The sequence below is a fragment of the Schistocerca nitens genome, chromosome 5, assembly GCF_023898315.1.
Source record: "Schistocerca nitens isolate TAMUIC-IGC-003100 chromosome 5, iqSchNite1.1, whole genome shotgun sequence".
In the NCBI taxonomy this organism is placed as follows: domain Eukaryota; kingdom Metazoa; phylum Arthropoda; class Insecta; order Orthoptera; family Acrididae; genus Schistocerca; species Schistocerca nitens.
Genome location: NC_064618.1, coordinates 629,089,502 through 629,112,072, shown reverse-complemented (window position 1 = coordinate 629,112,072; position 22,571 = coordinate 629,089,502). Strand labels below are relative to the sequence as shown.

Below are 22,571 nucleotides of genomic sequence, written 5' to 3'. Positions count from 1 at the left end.
TGGTTGCTCTCAGCACTCGTAAGATTTGTTATTGTGAAAAATGCCAAACTGTATCATGATTCGGGGTCCGCATTAGACCGTATATTCCCCAATAACTGGATGTGTAGGTCATTTCAAAGATCAGAGGAAGGGAAAGGCATACCATATCTAATAGGAACGTGCCTAACACAATACTGCAGTGTTAAAACGCACCGTCGGGCTGAGGACAATTTTACCTGTCCTTCAGTAAAGAAGTGCTCTTACGATACATCACTACCATGACCCGGAGGAAAAGTGACGACGTGTACGACGACGAAATCCCTTCCAGTTAAAAGCTTGAACTTACCCTTGGTATCTACCAGCCAAAAGTGTCACACAATTTTACTTAATTTTATTAAATTCCCGATAATGAATTCGGTGTCTTAGAGTTTGTTTTCGCTTGAGCAAAAATTTTTTCAAACGTGTATATTCAATTGCAAGCAACGAAGGATTGTTATTTAACAACCCATCGTAAAAGCTATCTTTGAGGGCAGAGCGCGACCTCGAACTGAACATTGATGAATCTGAATGCGGTCGCTGCTTCTTTCAATGATCCATCCTGACACATACCGTATTTAACGGACTATAAGACGATTATAAGACGATACAGACTATAAGATGCACCTTAATTTTTAGGCAGTTTTTTTAAATAAAATGTTTACCATTTTGATTATTAGATTGAATATCCAAACAAAAAATTTCTTTGTTTAGAAAACCAAATTGACCTTTAAAAATCCCTGAAAATCGTCACCTGACCTTTCTTCATATTATTTCTTTTCTTTTTCTTCTTCTTATTCGTCTTCCTCTTCGTAGTCACCGTTGTCCTCTTCATAAATTTAATATTAGATGGTCTTCATTGTCATCGAGAGCGTTCCTTATGCCGCACTTCTTGACAGATTTAACAATAATCATCCTCACGCTAGACGACGACTGTTTCACCCACTGACACACCCACTGACACACTTCGTTTTAAAGATCCCTTCGGATTGCATTCATGTTGGGTTTCATCCATCAACCACTTGTTCCATTCCTCCCCCATATACACTTTAAATGGTTTATTTATCGGGACATCAAGAGGCTGCAATTGTGAAGTAAGTCCTCTCGGAATACCAGCAAGCTCTGTATTTCCCCGTCAAAATTTCTCTTTCATAGAATCTTTCAAATAACTGTTAAACAGATACAGCACAAGAAGAGAACTCTTCTTCCATGAAGCATCTTTCCTTCTCTCCCTCACTCTGTTAATCCTTCATTCCACAACAGTCTCGTCCATTTACACTTTGTCACGTACAACAACACCTGGCGGTATTTAAGAAGATTTTGACATTGTTTTGCGCTTGCGATTCGTTGGGTTAAGTTTAGTACCGTCAGCACAACATGAAAGAATAACAGTGTAGTGAATTTTTGTGTCCATTTGTTTTTATAATCACAGTTTTAGCACTTTTCATGGGAAGAGTTCTGTTACTCGACACATCAAATCTCGTGGGAGTTTCGTCCTTATTCGCTCTTAGCTTAGTTTCACACTGGTTTTCTTCCGATATTGAATACTGAAGCGATGGAAAAATAAAATTTTCCGTTCATACTCTTATGGCATTTTCTGAGATATTTTGGTTTTCGTTTGTACGCTTAAACATGTAGCACCAAACAAGTCCACTCTAAGTCTTAAAGTTCCACTGTAGCGTTAGCTTAAGAGTGTGTATTTGAATCGTTTTTGTATTAATTCCAATGCCGTTTTGACGTTGCACTTAAATACATTTCAATACGTCATTTTCTAGTTTTGGCTATTTTGCCCTCAGTCCTCTGTTTTCACATTTAGTCTTCCTCATTTTTTCATTTCTTCTTTACTATCCCGCCAATCACGAATGGTTTTTTTTTTCTGTTGATGGAAGGCCGAAATGACGCTCGGCTGCTCTGTTTCCATGTTCTTCTGCATGCGCTATTACTCGTAATTTCAATTTATAGCCCGCATCGTATGAATACCTTTTATTTTTTCCATTACGAATCTAACTACTAGCAAATGTATTGTTACGAATAACACAAATCACTTTCAATTGAAGATCACTGGCACAGTAGACTCCAGTGACGCGTCATGGGCTAGGCAGTGTTCAGGGTTTGTGAGGACGGGGCGGGAGACAGTGTTAGCAAGCTTTTGAATCACAACTCATGTTCGTCGCTCAGTGCACTGGTGCTGCCAGTTCAATCCAATGTTGCTAGACAGAGTTCCCGCGGCGTGAATACATGGCCATTTTTAAGACTGGCGGGAATTTGAATTTAAACACTGGACATTTTTATATCAGTTTAGATTATAAGACGCATTTTTGAGGCACTTTTTCTAAGAAAAAGTGCGTCTTATAGTCCGAAAAACACGATAGCTCAACTGGTTTAGAGGAACCGAAGAAGAACCATTAAGGAGTATTAGTCCTCGCGCCACCTCACTGGGTCATCCGAAAGTAACGGAAAAATAGTAACTACGAATTACCACAGCTCCTATCACCACGTTCACAGCTTTTAAATAATTAAATGCGTGAATATCGCTTTCAACGTTTATAGAGAAAGGAAATTTTTTAGAGTTTTTAGAAGGTGTTAAGCCATTCGACTTATATTTGGGAAAAGAAAGGATGTAACTCCAGTGTGGACCTTCTTGATTTAGGTTCGGATGAGTACATAGATAGTTCCTTTAAGTACAACATGGCGAATTTCAGAACGCCTCTCCACTGAAAATGCGATGTATCATTTTAACGGCCATGTTTGAAATTATCTGAACAACCAAGTTGTGATGTACCTAGAGCCTTCGACTCTGCTGGTCCTAGAATTTTTTTACAGAAACTTGAAGTTTCTGGTTTTCAAGATAATATGAGTAAATGTTCTACTAGTGATCCACATGTTCGACATAGGGAGGGCTTAAGTTATTGTTATACATAAATTTCACACTGGCAACATATGATACAACCATCGTAATCAAGCCCAATAGAGATACAACACTAAACGAAATATACAGAAAAATAATAGTCGGTTTTTGGTAAATATGGTGTTCATTGAATTCTATACGGAGCACAATTTATCATCCTCGTTGACAACAGAACACGGGAAAATATTGCAGATGTTCTCAAATGCGTGTGATCAGGAACAATTGCGCTGTGTGGTAATTCTTGATTTGAGTGAGGAAAGCATAAGGAATATGCAGCACTTTTCATATTTAGATTGACTATTGTAATATGAAATATGTTCTGCTACAGTTCCACACACAGACACAAAATACACGTTGTAAAGGGAAGTGCGGTTTGGATAACATCTGCTGTGCGTCTTGAAACCTTGCGTGGTCAGCTGTTAAAAAGATAGTTACACTACCGACGGTCCCACAATAAGTTTACTGTCTTACGACGTTTTTTTTGTGACAAACGAGTCACAGTTTGAAGATAAAATTAGCATAGATAGCTGCTACACTACGAAAAAAATGGCATTCACAACCACACTTTAATGTTAGTCTCTCAGAGAAAGATGCAGACATAAAAAATATTTGATTACGTACCTCCTGTGTAAATTAATGGTGCTAGCGGACAATTAAAGTTTCGTATAGCTAAAACTGAAATCATTTCCACGCAATAAGTCCTTGTATCCTTTAGTTGAATCCTTGAATCGACAATGTTTCTGGTTGGAATATATTTATTAAATTTTGTTGTACAGGGTGCTTCAAAAATGTATACACACTTTGAACTGTCATAGACAATTTATTTCCCGTTCTACAAGGTTAAATATCTGTGAGCAGTGGCAAGGAAGTATCTGCAACGTGGCGGACGTGCGTTTGAGCTTTGAAGTGCGGAAGCAGATAATTAAGTGGTACTGGAAGTTTGAGAATGTAGCTGCGGTTCGAAGACAGTGTAGAAGTGAGTATGGTACAGAACCACCTTCAAGGTTAACTATTACACATCTACGAGACAAATTCTAAATTCATGGAACAGTGTGTGATATGCATAAAGGTCGATCAGGGTGACCTCGTACAAGTGATGATTCCACAACTGCGGTCTTGGAACTGTTTCAGCGTTCGCCTCAAAAATCTTCAAGGCAAGTGGCACGTGAGAGTAATGTAAGTGCTAGTAGTGTGCTACACATTCTGAAAAGTTTCGTGTGTACATTACGAGGCTGGTGCAACAGCTAAGTGATGACGATCCAGATCGAAGGTTAGAATTTTGTGAATGGGTTCAGGAGATGGTAAAACGTGAATCGGGATTTATGGGTAGCATAATTTGGTCGGATGAAGCCCAATTCAAACTCAATGGAACTGTCAATAGGCACAATTGTGTGTACTGGGCTGCAGATAATCCTCACATTACAGTTGAAAAGGCTGTGAATTTGCCTGGTGTAAATGTGTGGTGTGGTTTGTCTGCAAGGGGACTCATTGGGCCTTTCCGCTTTGAAGGTACTGTTACTGGAGAAACGTACCTAACAATGCTTGCTGACTCCATATTCCCTGCCATTCGTGAATTATACGGTAATGATGAGTTTTATTTCCAACAAGATGGCGCCCCGCCGCACTATCATAGGGACGTGCGAGCATACCTGGATCACAATGTGCCAGGCCAGTGGATAGGACGCAGGGGACCAATCGAGTTTCCTGCACGCTCTCCACACCTCACGCCGCTGGATTTCTTCTTATGGGGCACAGTAAAAGATGAGGTGTACAAACGTAAACCACGAAACCGGGACACACTTTGGAATGAGATTCAGACGATGTGTGCAGAAATCTCATTGGACACTTCGGTACGATGTACGGAATCAGTGGTGACTCGTACTCAGAAATGTATTGATGCTGAAGGCCACCAGTTTGAACATTAATCACATTTGCAAAGTACATTTATTTTTCCAATTCGACTTTAAGCTTTCCATTTCCAGAAATTTAACATTGTAGAACGGAAAATAAATTTTCTATGACGCTTCAAAGTGTGTATACATTTTTTTGACGCACCCTGCAGATTAATATTAAAGTTAAAGACTAATTATGTAAATAACAAACATGTATCCACATTTTCCGTGAGAGAATAAATCTTATTTGGAAACTACTATCACGCTCCCCGTCACAGGACGTTTTCACCGAACACGTAACTAAATCAACTTCCATTATCTTTGCTCCGGCTGAACTAGAGCTCCATCGCAATGACCTAGATGATGTAGGTCTGTTGAAGCGTAATCACGCTTCCTTTTTTTAAACACATATACCTGTTGCAGTGAAGAAATATAGTTTATAATCCGATGTAATTCTCTCTCTCTTTCTTTCTCTCTCTCTCTCACACACACACACACACACACTCATACCACGCACACGGACATACACACACACACTCACACACACAACAAGACAGAGGTCACGTACAGTATTACGATTTTAGTTTTCACTATGACATATTTCAGTTTGAAGATAGGGTCTGCTTGAAGTTTATTGACATTGTTTTGTTCCTTGTACAGGAAAGTCAAACCATAATTGAGAATAAAATAAAATTTACTACACAAAAGTACGCAGTTATGTTTTATGTTTATTTTTAATTTTTAGCAACAATATAACAATAACTCCGGAATACATAGAACAGTTTCATACTGAATCTTTAGAGCTCGCCGAAGGCAGTCTCTGACCAACACTGTAATGGAAGATGTTTCCCCAGTCCCTGCAAGTTTGTTTGATATGCGTTTTATTCTACCATGCGTATCGGTTGCCAACCAGTTTATTTGTCGGTAGAGACGGTTGTGGAGCTGCAGGGGTAATGTAGAAGGCGAAAGCGGGTGCTGGCGCGTGGCCCACGGTCGTGGAAACCTGCCAAGGGGCGGCCCAAACTAGTGTCTGCGACGGGCGGAAAGAGGCAGCGAGGGTTCGCTCACTACAAAACACTGTGTGAGGACTTCGGAATTTATTCTGACGTCGCGGTGTCTGGACTCTCCTAAACTGTGTAGCCTCTCCCTGGCCCCCACGTTGACCCTCAGCGCTTCACTTTCCGTGGCATTCTGGCTGCGGGGAAAGATTCAGTAGACATGGGGTGGAGCTTAGCTCAGGCACTTTCACTGAGCAGCCGATTGTGCTCTGTTTCGGTCAAATGTTTGACCGGAACGGAAATAAGGCTCCCTAGGAATTACAAAATGTACTTTTGTCCGAATTTTCATAGCCAAAAAAGAGCGGGAAATGGATAAATTGGGGTTGACCAGCGCGAGTCTACTTTTGAAAAAAGTGGTTTAATTCCGAAAGTAATCTGGATAATTAACAAAAACTTAATTAGTGATTTGAGGAAAAACAAATATTTTTCCAGCAGCTGCTCCTAGCTATGTAAATGATGTATTAAAATGTTCATCTCTTCAAGGCCTAATTATTTCGTGCATCAAAATTTACATTGGTGTGATATTTAACTGTCAATAAAAAGAAATGAAATAAAAAAATTGAAAGACGAAACGGTTAAATGTTTAGTGAAATGATTTGTCTAAAAGTAAGAAATAAAATAGATTACAGAGACGTTTGACTCACCTCTGAATGATGCTCGAAATCACGTACAGTAAGTGAGGTGCCGACTGAGAATTTAAAGTTCAATGTTTACCTTAGAATCTAAGAATTTTATAGAGTACTGGAGGATATCTGTCTGGTGGATTATGTAACTTGTACAGTCTCGTTTGCTCTAAATGATTTCATGCAGCATTCAGAAGCGCATCATATGCATGTATATGAAAATAAATTCGTGACTGGAATAGCATTCAACTACACACATATGTCTGCCTCCGTAGTTGAGCGGTTGGGATGGCTGACTGCCATTTGGAGGGACCAGGTTGAATTCCCGGTACTGTCAGAGAGTTTTCCGTGCTGGTAGTACTGAAACTGAGTGCACTCAGTGTCGTGATGGCAGCTGAGGAGGAATCTGAATGACAAGTAGCGGTTCTAAAGTCTGCAAAACCTAAACAGCCAAGGGAGCACTATGCTGGCCCTCACGTCCCTTCATAACGCAACCTAATGACGCCGTTGGCCGAGGATCACACGGCAGTCGGTCGGTTATGATTGATCCCTCTGCGCCAGAGCGGCGGAGAAATACAAATATAACAATGTTCCGTCCTGCAGAAGTCAGTTACTTTACGTAGGGGCCCCAAAACAGCATCAGTTTCGCCAAAGGCGAGACATGACTTAACTAAAGTCCAAAACATCTTTCGATAATTTAGACTATAGATGGCTTCGATGATCCTGTCATCTGCTTCGTGCATCTCCCCGGAGTGTTATCGATTTAAGGCATAACTATAAATGGTTAAAATACTTATAGCGCTGTAGGTTGTTTGCAATGAACCGGATAACAATTTATTTTTTCTTATAACTATGAAATAAATCGCCCTGCTTAAATCATCTGGTTGAGTATGAGGAAAACTTGTGGAGCTATTGAAAGCAATGGACGGTATACTTAGCACAGAACATCGTTGAAGGGTGAACACAGGAAATGAGGGTAATAGTAAGAAAAATAACGGCTTTCTTAAAACCTATGTTGGGAACGCTACGAAAGTGGAAGAAGTGAAAGGATCCTCCTAACTAGTAACTAAGATTACACGTGAATGGCCGAAGCAATGAATACACCCACAAGTAGTTAGTCGCAGGTAAAGAAAGTTTCGTTAAGAAAAGAGTCCTACTGGTATCAGATATTCATGACGGAGTGAAGTTGAAGACTTTCCATCATGTTGGTGCTAGTGATTACGGAAGTGTGGATTCTAAGACGTTACAGTGAATGAAAGAGTAGTTTGTAACAGTGGAAACGCTGTTGACGTGCTGACATTTGCCTAAGGACTCCAGCACCCAATAGCCAGTTGAAAAAAATGTTCAAATGTGTGTAAAATCTTGTGGGACTTAACTGCTAAGGTCATCAGTCCCTAAGCTTACACACAACTTAATCTAAATTATCCTAAGGACAAACACACACACCCATGCCCGAGGGAGGACTCGAACCTCCGCCGGGACCAGCATTACAGTCCATGACTGCAGCGCCTTTATACCGCCCGGCTAATCCCGCGCGGCCCCGATAGCTAGTACCCTGACTGGTATGAGGGCGGATTCAGTAGAGAAAACAACCATTTATAGTTCAAGTGCAATCTAATAAACATACGTGAAAATAAATAGAACAAAATTTATAGTGTAATGGAGGATCAAAAAGTTTCCCTTTGAGGGCGTTGCTGCAGCATATAGACAACCCAGCGCGACTCCAATGCGTTTATATAACTATCGACATGCAGGCAAGAAGTTAGTGTAGCCTTGTAATGGAAAAACTTTGATCGCCACTTACACAAACTGCAGAGTCAGTAATTGGGTAATTGGTTAAAGGGTTTGTACTAGTTTTGTGGTGACAGAAACTAGTTCTCGAACAAGCATTTTTGCAATACTAGCAATTTTTTGGTAATGTTTGTAAGAACTAAGAGCAAATAATTAATATATAGGTATTTATTATCCACAAAAATGTGAGTAGTATGGCCTATGTTAGCTTTCCACATAATGGGCTGTAATTGTGAACGATAAATAAATAGAATATCCAAGTTCGGAAGGAGTTCCTCAAAAAGTAAGTCTGGAGCACAGCAGTGTCAGGCAGTGAAACGTGGATCACGGGGCACAGCAGTGTCAGGCAGTGAAAAGTGGATCATGGAGAACTCGGGAAAGAAGAAACTGGAAGCATTTGAAACGTGGTGAAAATGAAGAATTAAAAAAAATGAAGTGGACAGATAAACCATGAAATGCATTAGCAGCAGAGAGAGGTCTATGGAAGACTGTTAGCAGAGAAGAGATTGGTTACTGGGATATCTGGCATCCTGGAACAGACAAGCTGGCGCTGGAAAAGGTGTTAGATGGGTGAAATAGTAGCAGCAGACAAAGACAAGTATATGCCAAACAGATTTTAGAGCTTGTTGCTTGTAGCAGTTACATAGAGATGAAAATATTAGAACAAAAAAGGAGTTGATGGAGGACAGCATCAGACAGTAGAAACACTGGTGGGCTAAAAAGATTACTACATGTATTTGTGCCGCAACTACTACGTGCTGGTGCACATTACCATTGCCTACCACGACGCCTGTCAAATCTACCGTCGTCATAACTTGTCTTGTTATCCTCCAAATGTATTTCGTTGTCCAGTATTATCTCCGAAATGGCTGCTCTTTGGATTACGACAAATCCGTAATGCTACCTACTATACTGAAGACTACACGTATTCGAGCACCGTACGTCACCATGTAACTGAAAAATGTGTTATTAATATTTTCTCGTGGTCCTAACTGGAAATAAACGGTTCTGGTACAGAAAGAAGTGAAAGTAATGGCGAAGAGTGTTTTCGCTTTCTCTCTCGGAGATGGTTTAGATGCGGGCACACTTCTGGCCCGTGCGTGCAGACAGTCACCTGCCTGCCGCTGAGCTGCTGGGCGGCAGTCCAAACTAAACCGCCGGCCCCGGGAGGCGTAACCCGAGCAGGCGGGGACACCTCCTGCTGGGACTGCGGCGGACAACCGTCTGCCGTCTCGTGGCGCACTCTTCCCATCCATTTGTTTCCTACAGATACGTGTAAAAGTTCGTTGAAAATGAAACCACTGCATATTAATCTCTGACAGGAACGTCCAAAGATACTGGCGCATGGAGTATTTTCACTCATATAAGATTGCCTCTCTGGATTTATCACTAACTGTAGTTAGTGCGTTGTAGTCGACGGCGAATGTTCGACATAAACTGAAGAGGACGTGTCCACAAGAAGACATTATTTTCTACATAAGCATAAACGATTTATAAGATTATACATTTTTCTTTAGTGACGCTGCTCGTGTCTATAAAATAGATCGTACTTGAAGATAGTTAAGAAATGCAGCCGTGGGCAAAATGTCCACTTGCTTTAGCGTATAATGTCTCTCTTTAAACAAAATGCTCTTAACAAATAGGGAGAACATAATAATATCCGATTACAAGGTTAATGCGGAATCTTTGAAGCACTTCACGTTGTTCAAATATTTAGATGTAATATTAAGAACAGATACGACTGGGACGAATACGTAATCAGTAATCGTAAACTATCGTCCAAGCAGTTGCAGTCCTTACCAACTAAGCATCAACGCGGAAATTGAACGAACACTGAGACACGCTGCTGTGATCGTAACAAGTCGGCCTAGACAATATGAAAGTGTAATACATTTATTCGCGGAACTTCAGTGAGAATTATAAGAAAAAATGCGGCGTCGTTATTACGCAAATCTGCTGGGTAGGTTTAGAAATCTGATTTCCGTGAAAAGCTGTGCAACAGTTCCAGTGGCGCCGTCCTATACGTTACATAAGGATTAGAAGAGTAAAATAGAGATGAAGGCGCGAACAAACCGGAATGAAAAAGGGCAGAAAGTCGTGAATATTGGTTCGAAGCATCCCCCGCCAGCCACTGTGCAGTCACTGCTAAATAATTTATCCACTCGCATGTGCAAATGTGTTGAAATTGCTTTTATTTTTACGTGGAGTGAGTGTCACACTAACCCCTTTTCAACTACTTCGTTTCCATATCTGCCCTCTGTCTTCAGAAAAACACACGAGCAACATCTTGATTAAAAATAAATAAATAAAAAAGGAAATTTGGGATTTTATCTACCATCAAGATCACTACAGATGGAGGACCAGCTTAGTAGGACAGTGATGGTCTTCGGAATCGTTCTTTGCCGTGTTAAAAGAACTGTACAGCATTCATATGCCAAAATTTAGTGAAACCAATCAAAACCGAGGATCGGATTTGTCTGACGAGTAACTGACTAGCGCTCCTCCCGAATCCACGTGCAATGTCATCCTAGCCACCTGACTCGTCTCAGCTGGACTAAACATGGCAACAAGCTATCGGGAACCCTTCTCAGAGAATCGCACAGAATGAGCTTGAAGTGATGTGGGAAAACTTCTCAATAATTAAAGTAACTCAGAGTCTGGTCGTGGCGCTGACTGACAACGATACAGTCCCACTGCCTCACCACATCAGCACTCCCTTCGATACCTTCTTCTGTAGTAACACCAGAAAATTATAGCATACGACGAGAAGTCGTGTGCCATTCCCTAGTATGCCGCCGCACTGCACTGCGGTGACCACTATGCTACGTCGCTCCCTTTCGCTGCTCCACGGTGAGTCGACGACAGCCAGAGAGTTTGACAGCAGGAAAAATCGGAAGATGTCACTGGGAATCTAATACAGGAAACGTCGTTAAAAGTCACTGGCACTGGTAAATCACTACCAGTTAGCAACTTATTCACTTCTTAGACGGCGTAAAACAGTTTAGCTTAGTATTCACTAACGGATGTCCCTACAATGGTTCAAAGGGTTCTGAGCACTATGGGACTTAACATCTGTGGTCATCAGTCCCCTAGAACTTAGAACTACTTAAACATAACTAACCTAAGGACATCACACACATCCATGCCCGAGGCAGGATTCGAACCTGCGACCGTAGCGGTCACGCGGTTCCAGACTGAAGCGCCTTTAACCGCACGGCCACACCGGCCGGCTATCCCTACAATGTTCACGCTATTTTCTAAGCTGGTGGCGTTACATATTTGTAAGAGTATGGCTGATGTCAAATCCATTACCTGACAAACGAGAACCCCGCGTTCGCTTTCGAGGTGATTTTGGATACCCACTACGTATATTGAACTGACAAATGGATCCCTCTCTTCCGATCTACGCAGACGGACCTTAATGTTTCATCACAGATCGCAAAGTAATCTAATAAACCGAGCATTTTACTCTGATGTACTAGTTCTATGCAAGTCTCTGCAAACCATGTCATCGAGGAGACCAGGAAACTGAAAGTGAGCGAAGTTTTCTATACCGCTAAGTCGACGCATGCGACCTTCGTTCTCCTCCTAGATAGATACGCCCTTACCATTATGTTGAACGTTGCTTGCCTGGATCGTTGTCTCAGTGAATATGTGTCAGACCATAAAATCCCTAGAAAGTCCTGAGATTCGTTCCCTAATTCACTGCATCTTTCACCTCTGAGAATGACTAATTATTGTGAAAAATATGTGCTTCTTCTGTAGTTTGGAGTCCACTTTAAACTGTGGTTTGATTATTTTAGAAATGCCAACATGTTTTCATCCCATATTTTTGTTCATTTAAGGCCGAGTGCCTTCTGTAATGCCCTAGATGTCGAAGCCGCCTTAATATTCTTTCTCTGCTTCCGTCATACAGTATATTATTATATGCGTTGCACAGCGTAAGTAGTCTATCCTGATACACGCAGCGAAGGCCAGTGCGAAAAAAGGCGTCCAATAACGCACGCTTTGCAAATGTCTTCTTTATCTATAACGATCCGAGTGTGCCACAGACATTTAGTCGTTTAGTAATTGGTGACTTCGTGTTGGATGGTACTCACTAGACCCAGTCAGCTACAACCAAACTAGTTTTTATCGAGCGGTAAGCATATACGCTCGCCGTTGGTTACAATTTAGAAATTTTACCGAATGTTATAGGAATCAAAACAAAATTCTTTAATTAAAGACAGCGGAAGTTTCATTATTTGAAGTCTGTAATTAATTTTCGGAAGCCACAATACTTTTTATTTATGCACTATTTACAGAAAATGAAAGTAACATGAATGCTGTTGAGAAAAGGCATCGTCTAAGTACTGCTTCTGCAGGTTGTTACAAAATTTATTATGGACAGAATGTTTTATCCTTCAGGAAGCAGGTGGCGCAATGTATCGTGAACTATCGAAATTTGTGATGGGAAAAAGGTTTTGATTTTAGTTTTTTAATCCATTGTGTTGGCTAGAACTCAATACAGTTTTGACACACGTCGCTTCGATTGCTAACAGCGCCCTACATTCATTGCACGCATTTTTGAGTTTGAAATAACAAAAGTCAACAACAAAACTTTGGGAGAGGCTACTAATACTCGTAATAGAATATTTGGGATTTTAACTGAAGATCGTACTCTAGTCAACACATCAGCTTTAAACATTCTGCTACACTATTCTGCATCGCGATTGCTGGACATGTCTTGTATTAGCCATAACAGGACAAGAGTGAAGAATGTAACGAAACAAGTTACATTTTCAGTTTTATTAGCGGTACTGACTTACGGTCTACGTACAAGCAAATTATGTTTTATGAAACACTATCTCAGTTACACAGTTTTTATGGCCAACACTAATTGTATGGGCGTATGTGATTAGCAACACGTGAATGTATGAAAAAGTTTTAGAGTTTAGAGTCGTAATGTACACAACACAGCATTGAAACTTCCTGGCAGATTAAAACTGTGTGCCCGACCGAGAAGCGAACACGGGACTTTTGCCTGAGACTTTCTCTGGAAACAGCGGCGTTTATCCTTTCAGGAATTTGGACATGACAGGTTGCATAGCAGCTATAGCTATATAGATCTGAATATGATCTTGTTAGATCGAAAGCAATATTCTCCGTAAAAACAGGTGGAAGATAAAGGTTAATAGTAATAGACCAGTGCGTAACACTGGAAGAACAAGTCCCTATCTCGGTTTCTATTGCAAATCGAGAGTCCGAAGGCATGGAGAACGTCCAACGCAAACAGGTGGCCGACTCGGTTTCCCGGGCAACGAGGCGTGAACGCGCGCCAGCAACAAGTGGGCGGCGAATTTTATCACCCGCAGTCTCTTAAGTGTAAGTTATGTAACAGCTAGTAGCCAGTGGCGGCGCCGTCTGCACGCGCTAGCGGTGGCAGAGCTCCCTTACCGAGCTCTGATGCAGAGGCCTCCATTGTGCGGTGTGTGGCAGAGGGTGGTGTACGCAGGGACGGACGACGGCTGGCGGCTGGGCACTGCGCTGGGCTGGGCACGCACTGCTCACGCACGCTGCGTACGCAGACTGAGGGGTCTGGGCGGCAGCCGGCTATTGGTGGGGCGCGGGGCGCTCCTGTCCTCTCTCTGTAATTAAGGCCTGATTAAAATAACTCGAAAGCCCATTGTGTGCTGGACGGCCAGCCTTGGGAGATGCATGGCCGCGATACCCGCCCCAGCGACAGCCTCGCCAAAGAAGCACCGTGAAACGCCAGCCACTGCCCCATAAACTCACCGGCAAAGCGCTCACTACAACTTACCGCGCTTCGCGGGACGTGCTTGAAGAAGAAGAAGAAAAAAAAACTGAAAAATAGAAACGGCACCCGTAAATCCGAGAAGCAAAAGTGGCGGAAAGCCAAAGAGACCACATAGTCACTGTATAGAGAATCCATAATACGATGAACCTGTACTTCCCGTGAATTCAAACCTTTATCAATGCGTCATAGTACGTTTTGAGGACCGTGTTTTTTCCAGTAGAGACCGTCGGCCACGGTCCAGTGCCTCAAGGCACGTTAGTCCTCTGCCGCATTAACCGAGTGCTGCATTTACAGGAAAGGTGATAGGGATAAACCAGTCTGTCCAAATGAATCGACTTCATTTACTTCCGGTACGATGGATGTGGAAGAACTATGGACAAATTTTAAACACATTGTAAATCACGCATTGGACAAGTATGTGCCGAAAAAGAGGGTTACGGACGGAAAAGACCAACCGTGGTTTAACAGCGCAATTCGGAGAATGCTCAGGAAGCAAAGGCAGTTGTACTCGCGGTACAAGAAAGATCGGGAGAATGAGGACAGGCAAAAGTTAGTAGAGATTCGTGCTGCTATAAAAAGAGCGATGCGCGAAGCGTACAACCACTACCACCGTCATACCTTAGTAAAAGATCTTGCAGAAAACCCAAGGAAATTCTGGTCTTACGTAAAATCGGTAAGCGGGTCGAAGGCTTGCATCCAGTCACTCACTGATCAGTCTGGCCTGGTAACGGAAGACTGCAAAACGAAAGCTGAAATTTTAAATTTAGCATTTGAGAAATCTTTCACGCAGGAGTATCGTACAAACATACCGCCGTTTGAGTCTCGTACAGATTCCCGTATGGAGGACATAGTGACAGACATCCCTAGGGTTGTGAAGCAGCTCAATGGGTTGAAAATAAATAAATCGCCAGGTCCTGCTGGGATTCCAATTCGGTTTTACAGAGAGTACTCTACTGCATTGGCTCCTTACTTAGCCTGAATTTATCGCGAATCTCTTGCCCAACGTAAAGTCCCGAGCGACTGTAAAAAAGCGTAGGTGACGTCTGTATATAAGAAGGGTAGAAGGACGGATCCTCAAAATTACAGACCAATATCCTTAACATCGGTTTGTTGCAGGATTCTCGAACATATTCTCAGTTCGAATATAATGAATTTCCTCGAGACAGAGAAGTTGCTGTCCATGCATCAGCACGGCTTTAGAAAGCATCGCTCCTGCGAAACGCAACTCGCCCTTTTTTCACATGATATCTTGCGAACCATGGATGAAGGGTATCGGACGGATGCCATATTCCTTGACTTCCGGAAAGCGCTTGACTCGGTGCCCCACTGCTGACTCCTAACTATGGTACGAGCATATGGGATTGGTTCCCGAATATGTGAGTAGCTCGAAGACTTCTTAAGTACTAGAACGCAGTACGTTGTCCTCGATGGTGAGTGTTCATCGGAGGTGAGGGTATCATCTGGAGTGCCCCAGGGAAGTGTGGTAGGTCCGCTGCTGTTTTCTATCTACATAAATGATCTTTTGGATAGGGTGGATAGCAATGTGCGGCTGTTTGCTGATGATGCTGTGGCGTACGGGAAGGTGTCGTCGTTGAGTGACTGTAGGAGGATACAAGATGACTTGGACAGGATTTGTAATTGGTGTAAAGAATGGCAGCTAACTCTAAATATAGATAAACGTAAATTAATGCAGATGAATAGGAAAAAGAATCCGGTAATGTTTGGATACTCCATTAGTAGGGTACCGCTTGACACAGTCACGTCCATTAAGTATTTGGGTGTAACATTGCAGAGCGATATGAAGTGGGACAAGCATGTAATGGCAGTTGTGGGGAAGGCGGATAGTCGTCTTCGGTTCATTGGTAGAATTTTGGGAAGATGTGGTTCATCTGTAAAGGAGACCGCTTATAAAACAGTAATACGACCTATTCTTGAGTACTGCTCGAGCGTTTGGGATCTCTATCAGGTCGGATTGAGGGAGGACATAGAAGCAATTCAGAGGCGGGCTACTAGATTTGTTACTGGTAGGTTTGATCATCACACGAGTGTTACGGAAATGCTTCAGGAAGTCGGGTGGGAGTCTCTAGAGGAATGGAGGCGTTCTTTTCGTGAATCGCTACTGAGTAAATTTAGAGAACCTGCATTTGAGGCTGACTGCAGTACAATTTTACTGCCACCAACTTACATTTCGCGGAAAGACCACAAAGGTAAGATAAGAGAGATTAGGGCTCGTACAGAGGCATATAGTCAGTCATTTTTCCCTCGTTCTGTTTGGGAGTGGAACAGGGAGAGAAGATGCTAGTTGTGGTACGAGGTACCCTCCGCCACGCACCGTATGGTGGATTGCGGAGTATGTATGTAGATGTCGATATAGATGAAGTTTCGAGACTAGATTAATAAAACGTAGAGAAAAGTTGAGATGGTGGTTTTCACACTTCAGGGGTTCTAGATACACTGAGGTGACAAGAGTCAAGGGATAGCGATGTGCAAATATACAGATGGCGGTAGTATAGCGTAGCAAGGTATAAAAGGGCAGTGCAAAGCTGTCATTTGAACTCAGGTGATTCATGTGAAGAGGTTTCCGGAATGCTTACGACTGCACGACAGAAATCAACAACTTTGAACGCGGAATGGTAGTTGGAGCTAGACGCTTTGGACATCCAGTTTCGGAAATCGTTCGGTAATTCAATATTTCGAGATCCACGGAGTCAAGAGTGTGCCGAGAATACCAAGTTTCAGGCATTACCTCTCATCATAGACACACAGTGGCCGACGGCCTTCTCTTAACGGCCGAGAGCTGTGGAGTTTGCATGGACTTTGCATGGTCTTTGCTATCAGGCGAGCAACACTGCATGAAATAACGTCAGAAATCACTGTGGGATGTACGACGAAAGTATCCGATAGGAGAGTGCGGCAAAATTTAGTGTTAATGGTTGCTAGCAGCAGACAACCAACGCGAGTGCCGTTGTTAAAAGCAGCGCCGCTCCTGGGCTCGTGACCATATTGGTTGGGCCCTAGACGACTGGAAAATCGTTTTCTGATAAGATATTTCCCAATTTGAGTTGGTAAGAGCTGACGGTAGGGTTCGAGTGTGGTGCAGATCCTATGAAGCCATGGACATAAGTTGTCAACAAGGGACTGTGCAAGATGGTGGTGGCTCCATAATGGAGTGGGCTCTGTTTACATGGAATGGAATGAATCCTCAGCTCCAACTGAACGGATAATTGACTATAAATGGTTATGTTCGGCTATTTGCAGTCATTTATGGACTAAATGTTCCCAAACAACTATGTCATATCACCGCGCCACAATTGTTCGCGACTGGTTTGAAGAACATTATGGGAGGTTCGAGAGAATCACTTGACCATCCAGATCGGCCGACATGAATCCCTTAGAAGACTTGTAGGACATAATCAAGAAGTCAGTCCGTACACAAAATCCTGCACCGGCAACACTTTCGCAAGTATGGACGGCTGTAGAGGCAGCATGGTTCAATACATCTGTAGGGGACTTCCAAAGGTTTGTTGAGTCCATGCTGCACTATACTGGGCAAAAGGAGGTCCGGCACGACATTATGAGGTATCCCCTGATTTTTGTCACCTAAGTGTAGTCTCCCCGCACTTGAGTGCAACGCACAGAACGCTCATAAGACTATGTGACTGCCAGAAAAGTCCTTTCTCTTGAGCGTAGGTTACGTCGTGAAAAAGTTGCCCGTTCATACGAATTTCTGCACTTCGTTGTTTTGTGGTAGGTTCATACTGATAACACCAAGTCTTGTCACCCGCGACGGTTTTTTCCAGAAAAGAATAGTCCGCGTTTTGCATTTCAGTCAAGGCGCGGCATAGGTCCACACGCCGTTGTTTTTGTTCGGGAGTCAAGCTATGTGGGACAAACTTTACACAGATTTTTCTCTTGTCTGAAACACTCTGGAGAATGTCTTGAACACTTGATTTAGTGATGTTGCTACACTGAACTTTGTGACCCAGCGACAACGTTGACACACGAAAATCGCAAGTCCATTAGTTAACACTGTCCGCTCTCAACTGACTGGTCGAATATACGACTTGTTGGACGGTTGCGGTAGGTTGGTTGTTTTGGGGAAGGAGACCAGACAGCGAGGTCATCGGTCTCATCGGATTAGGGAAGGACGGGGAAGAAAGTCGGCCGTGCCCTTTGAAAGGAACCATCCCGGCATTTGCCTGGAGCGATTTAGGGAAACCACGGAAAACTTAAATCAGGATGGCCGGACGCGCGATTGTACCGTCGTCCTCCCGAATGCGAATCCAGTGTTAACCACTGCGCCACCTCGCTCGGTGGTCGCGGTAGGACCAGAATGTACATTCGCACCAAATACTAAACACAATGTAGTCTTAAGGGAGAAGAAAGTAATTTCATTCTAGTTTACATAACGTACGGGGAAAAAAAACCGGTTCAATAAAATTTTAGGATTTGCTTTGCTATCTGAAAGCATTGTGTTGATTTCCATGTGACAAGAAAATGGTCCAAACTGTCTGCTTCCAAAAGCCCTTTCTACTTCCGCTACCTAAAATCATTTCAGTGAAATACTCCAAATAATACAACGGTTACTAGCATTTTTTAAGCTGGATTGCGGTTTTTATAGTAAGGATGGAAACGGCATATTGACCCATGGGGTTCTCGGTATATGTTCCGTTTACTGCGACGTCAACCGGTTTTCTCGCCTACTTTTAGTGCTTCTTACGATTTTATATTGTTTTATGCAGCTTTCAGTTAGTCGTACAGAGGACATTACTTTCCAATACGAATATTTTTGTTTTTCAATAATGTCTTATCATGCCTACCTCAGAGATATGTCATTGATTTGGCTCAAATAGATATGCTGGTATGTTTTAAAAATCCCATAGTCCTCTTTTTTTAATGTTAGTGATCATCGTAATTTTTAGGATATGTCATTCACGTGACTTGTGTGTAATGAAACAGGACCTCTGGAAGCAAATAACCTTTGTCAAAACTATTTTCTTGTCAAATGAAAATCAAAATAGTTCTTGCAGACTACATTTATAGACATAAATATGGATGCAAAATCAAATGGTTCAAATGGCTCTCAGCACTATGCGACTTAACTTCTGAGGTCATCAGTCGCCTAGAACTTAGAACTAATTAAACCTAACTAACCTAAGGACATCACACACATCCATGCCCAAGGTAGGATTCGAACCTGCGACCGTAGCGGTCGCTCGGTTCCAGACTGTAGCGCCTAGAACAGCACGGCCACTCGGGCCGGCTAAATATGGATGCAAAAAACACTTAAAAACGTACTGTGGGAGACGGCAAATTGCCAATTTTAAAGAGGGAATCCCTGTCCTGCACTGTGGGGGGATCGATGTTTGAGAACCGTGACGTCAAAGTTTCTTCCGACAGTAAGAAAGATGTGCCGAAAAGCACCCAGGGGGGGAGGTGACCATGGTGAATAATTTGTGTAGACTGCAGTTTGCTGAATTGGTCGAAGATGAAGAAATTGCAACGCAGAGAAAAGTTGAATCCAGTATTCCTCCATTTATCAATCCATTTTTAAGCTCTTCGGCGTTAGACATCATCAGAATCCTGGTTCAGGTGAAAATCAGAGGACTGCATAGTTACGTGGTTGACTTGCAACACACATGAGTAGACTGACAGAACGCGTAAAAATGGATTAATACGTGGAGTACTGGATTACAATTTTCCCTGCATTAAAAACTCTTGTGAGTTACCCACATTTACCCTTTGGTAGCATAGGACAAATACGGGCTTGGTAGCATCGTTCGATCATCCGGCCACACCTTCAAGATGAATGGTTTCAAGATCAACGGACGTGGTTATGCTGAAATCCAACTATAAACCACGAGTACACCCTGGTTTAAGCACAATAGCGGGCAATGAGGAACTGTCTCTGCGATAAACAAAATAAGATTAAATTATGAATCATCCCGGGAGCACCTACTTCGATTTATGAAATGAGTCCCGTGCCTGCGGTTGCGATGGTATAACGTATAGAGACACAAATAACACTTTGCTCGAATTGTCAAGAAGCCAGGGCCATGTTCATAACATCTATCAATAACAGTAATACACTGAGCCAATGTCGGTTAAGTCTCTTATACGCAGACAATACAAGAACCTACAAAATATAACAATTTGTTGTGTTCTGGAAATATCAGGAGTTATCTATTGACGCTATCCTACGACTGACATTACGGATTAACTTGGTCTAAAAATGCTGATATTACATTTCCAATATACCTATTATCACACTGAAATGGCTAAGTGCCGTAAAACCGAGATCAAATAAAATATTTGAATACTAAGCTTGCTGCAACTCTCGACCAAAGGGACCAAGTCGTAGATAATGTTAAGGCTTGCACTCATGCTGCGCAATGGCGGACAGCGAGTTTTATAACTTCAAATTTAGAAAAAAAAAAATTCGCGCGAAGCTTTAGCCTGATAATTTTGTAATCTACACTGAATAATACTTCGTGTAAGGCTGTATTGGAGCAAAACTTATCAGCAGCAAGTTTGTAGGAAAGCAGACGGGATATATATATAGGGCGTATGGTCAATACAACTGACGTTAATTATAGTGACTAACTCATTAGTTACAGTTTCGCATCTATTTGCGAAATAAAATCTTTTTTATATAAAATTGTGGTATAATCCGACGTTAGTGCTAACCATTTAATGATCTTCACTACTATTGGGTTTATAAGTCTAGACACTTGCGCAGTTATGATTTCTGCAACTTGAATTACGAGAGAAGTAACTTTTAGCCGAACTGAAACTGTAAATTATTACCCTTTGTGAGTCAGTGTTGAAATAGATAACTTTCTGTATTAATAACGACTTAATAAAAATAGAAGGAGATAGAAAGAATTTTGGATTATTGCACAAGAAATAGCTTTCAGCACTTAATACTAGATTTGAACATGTGATTGCTTCCTTCCATAAAAGAGTGTCACAAAAGTTTCTACTTTGACTGCGTCAGATAGTCGAGGGAAAGGAAAATTTAATTGTGATTGGGGAGTGGAATCCGATATTAGGAAAAGGAAGGGTAGGAAAAACAGTTTTGAAGGGTAGAAAAAACAGTATACGGACTGGGGGAAAGAAATGTAAGAGGAATCTCCCTTGCATAGTTTTACACAGAACAGAACATAATGATTGCTAACATTTGGTTTAAAAATCATGTGTGAAGGTTCTATACGAGGAAGAAACCTGGAGACGTTGAAAGATTGATTACTTAATGGTAAGACAGAGATATTGAACCAAAATTTTAAACTGTAAGACATTCCCAGTGGCTGATCTGGACCTAGATCATAATTTATTGTAAGTAAAAATTTAAGAAACAGGATAAGTGAAAGAACCAGACATCATTGACCATTTAGAGAGAATATTAACAAAATTTGACAAACAGGGGAGGAAAATACAGAAGAAGACGAATGTAGACAGATTAATAGTAAAGGCAGCGGAAGATAAAATAGGTAAATAAGTCCTAGCAAAAATCCTTGGGTAACACAAGAGGTACTGAATTTATTTGACGAAAGGAGAGAATATAAAAACGCAGCAAATGAAGCAGGTGAAAGGGAATGCAGAAGTCTAAAACATGAGATTAGCAGAAGTGCAAAATAACCAAGTAAGAATGGTTAGAGGACAAATGCAAGGCCGTAGAAACATGTATAATTAGGGTAAAGATAGAAACCGCTGTGGGACTATCTTTAGAGAAAGGAGAAGCAACTGCATAAATGTGAAGGGCTCTTGTGTCATGCCAATATTAAGCAAAGAAGGAAATACTAAAAGGTGGAAGAAGTATTTAGAGGGGCTCTACAAGGGAAATAAATTTAAAGACAGTATTATAGAAAAGGGGGAAAGAAGAAGATGAATATGATGAGATGGGATATATATCACTACGAGAAAAATCTGAGAGAGTCCTAAAATATCTAAGTCGAAACAAGACGCCTAGAATAGACGTTTCCTCAGAGTTACTGATTTCCTTGGCAGAGCCAGCCACGACAGAACTATTCCACCTAATGTGCTGGAAATACGAGACAGGCGAAATACCCTCCGACTTCTAGACGAAGGTAATAACTCCAATTCCAAAGAAGGCATGTGCTCACAGGTGTGTACGAGAGTGTGCTGAAAAGTAATACCTCTTAGCTTTTTATTGTTCCCAGGATCAGTTAACGTTTATGTGTCATGCTTATTACTCGTCGGATTTCCCGCTTCGCTGACGAAGTTGCAACTCTCTGCCGCTGGAGAGTTCCGAATTACCGAACGTAACATGGTGGTGTGTAACGTAGTCATGAAGGTAAAAAAAGAAGTTAGATGGCATTACGTCGCAAACTTCAAGCCGACCTTAACTAGCCCAAAACATTAGGTTCAGCCGGCCGAAGTGGCCGTGCGGTTAAAGGCGCTGCAGTCTGGAACCGCAAGACCGCTACGGTCGCAGGTTCGAATCCTGCCTCGGGCATGGATGTTTGT

At 42.0% G+C, this 22,571-nt stretch overlaps 1 protein-coding gene across 1 annotated transcript in view; it reads right to left on the bottom strand.

The window, feature by feature from the left end:
• Positions 1-13,873, bottom strand: part of LOC126260894 (paramyosin, long form) — a 192,240-nt gene extending 178,367 nt beyond the window's left edge. The window contains exon 1 of the mRNA XM_049958342.1: positions 13,724-13,873. Coding sequence (XP_049814299.1) covers positions 13,724-13,748 — 25 coding nt within the window. The 5' untranslated portion in view covers positions 13,749-13,873. The remainder of the gene's footprint in view (positions 1-13,723) is intronic.
• Between the last annotated feature and the right edge of the window lie 8,698 nt (positions 13,874-22,571).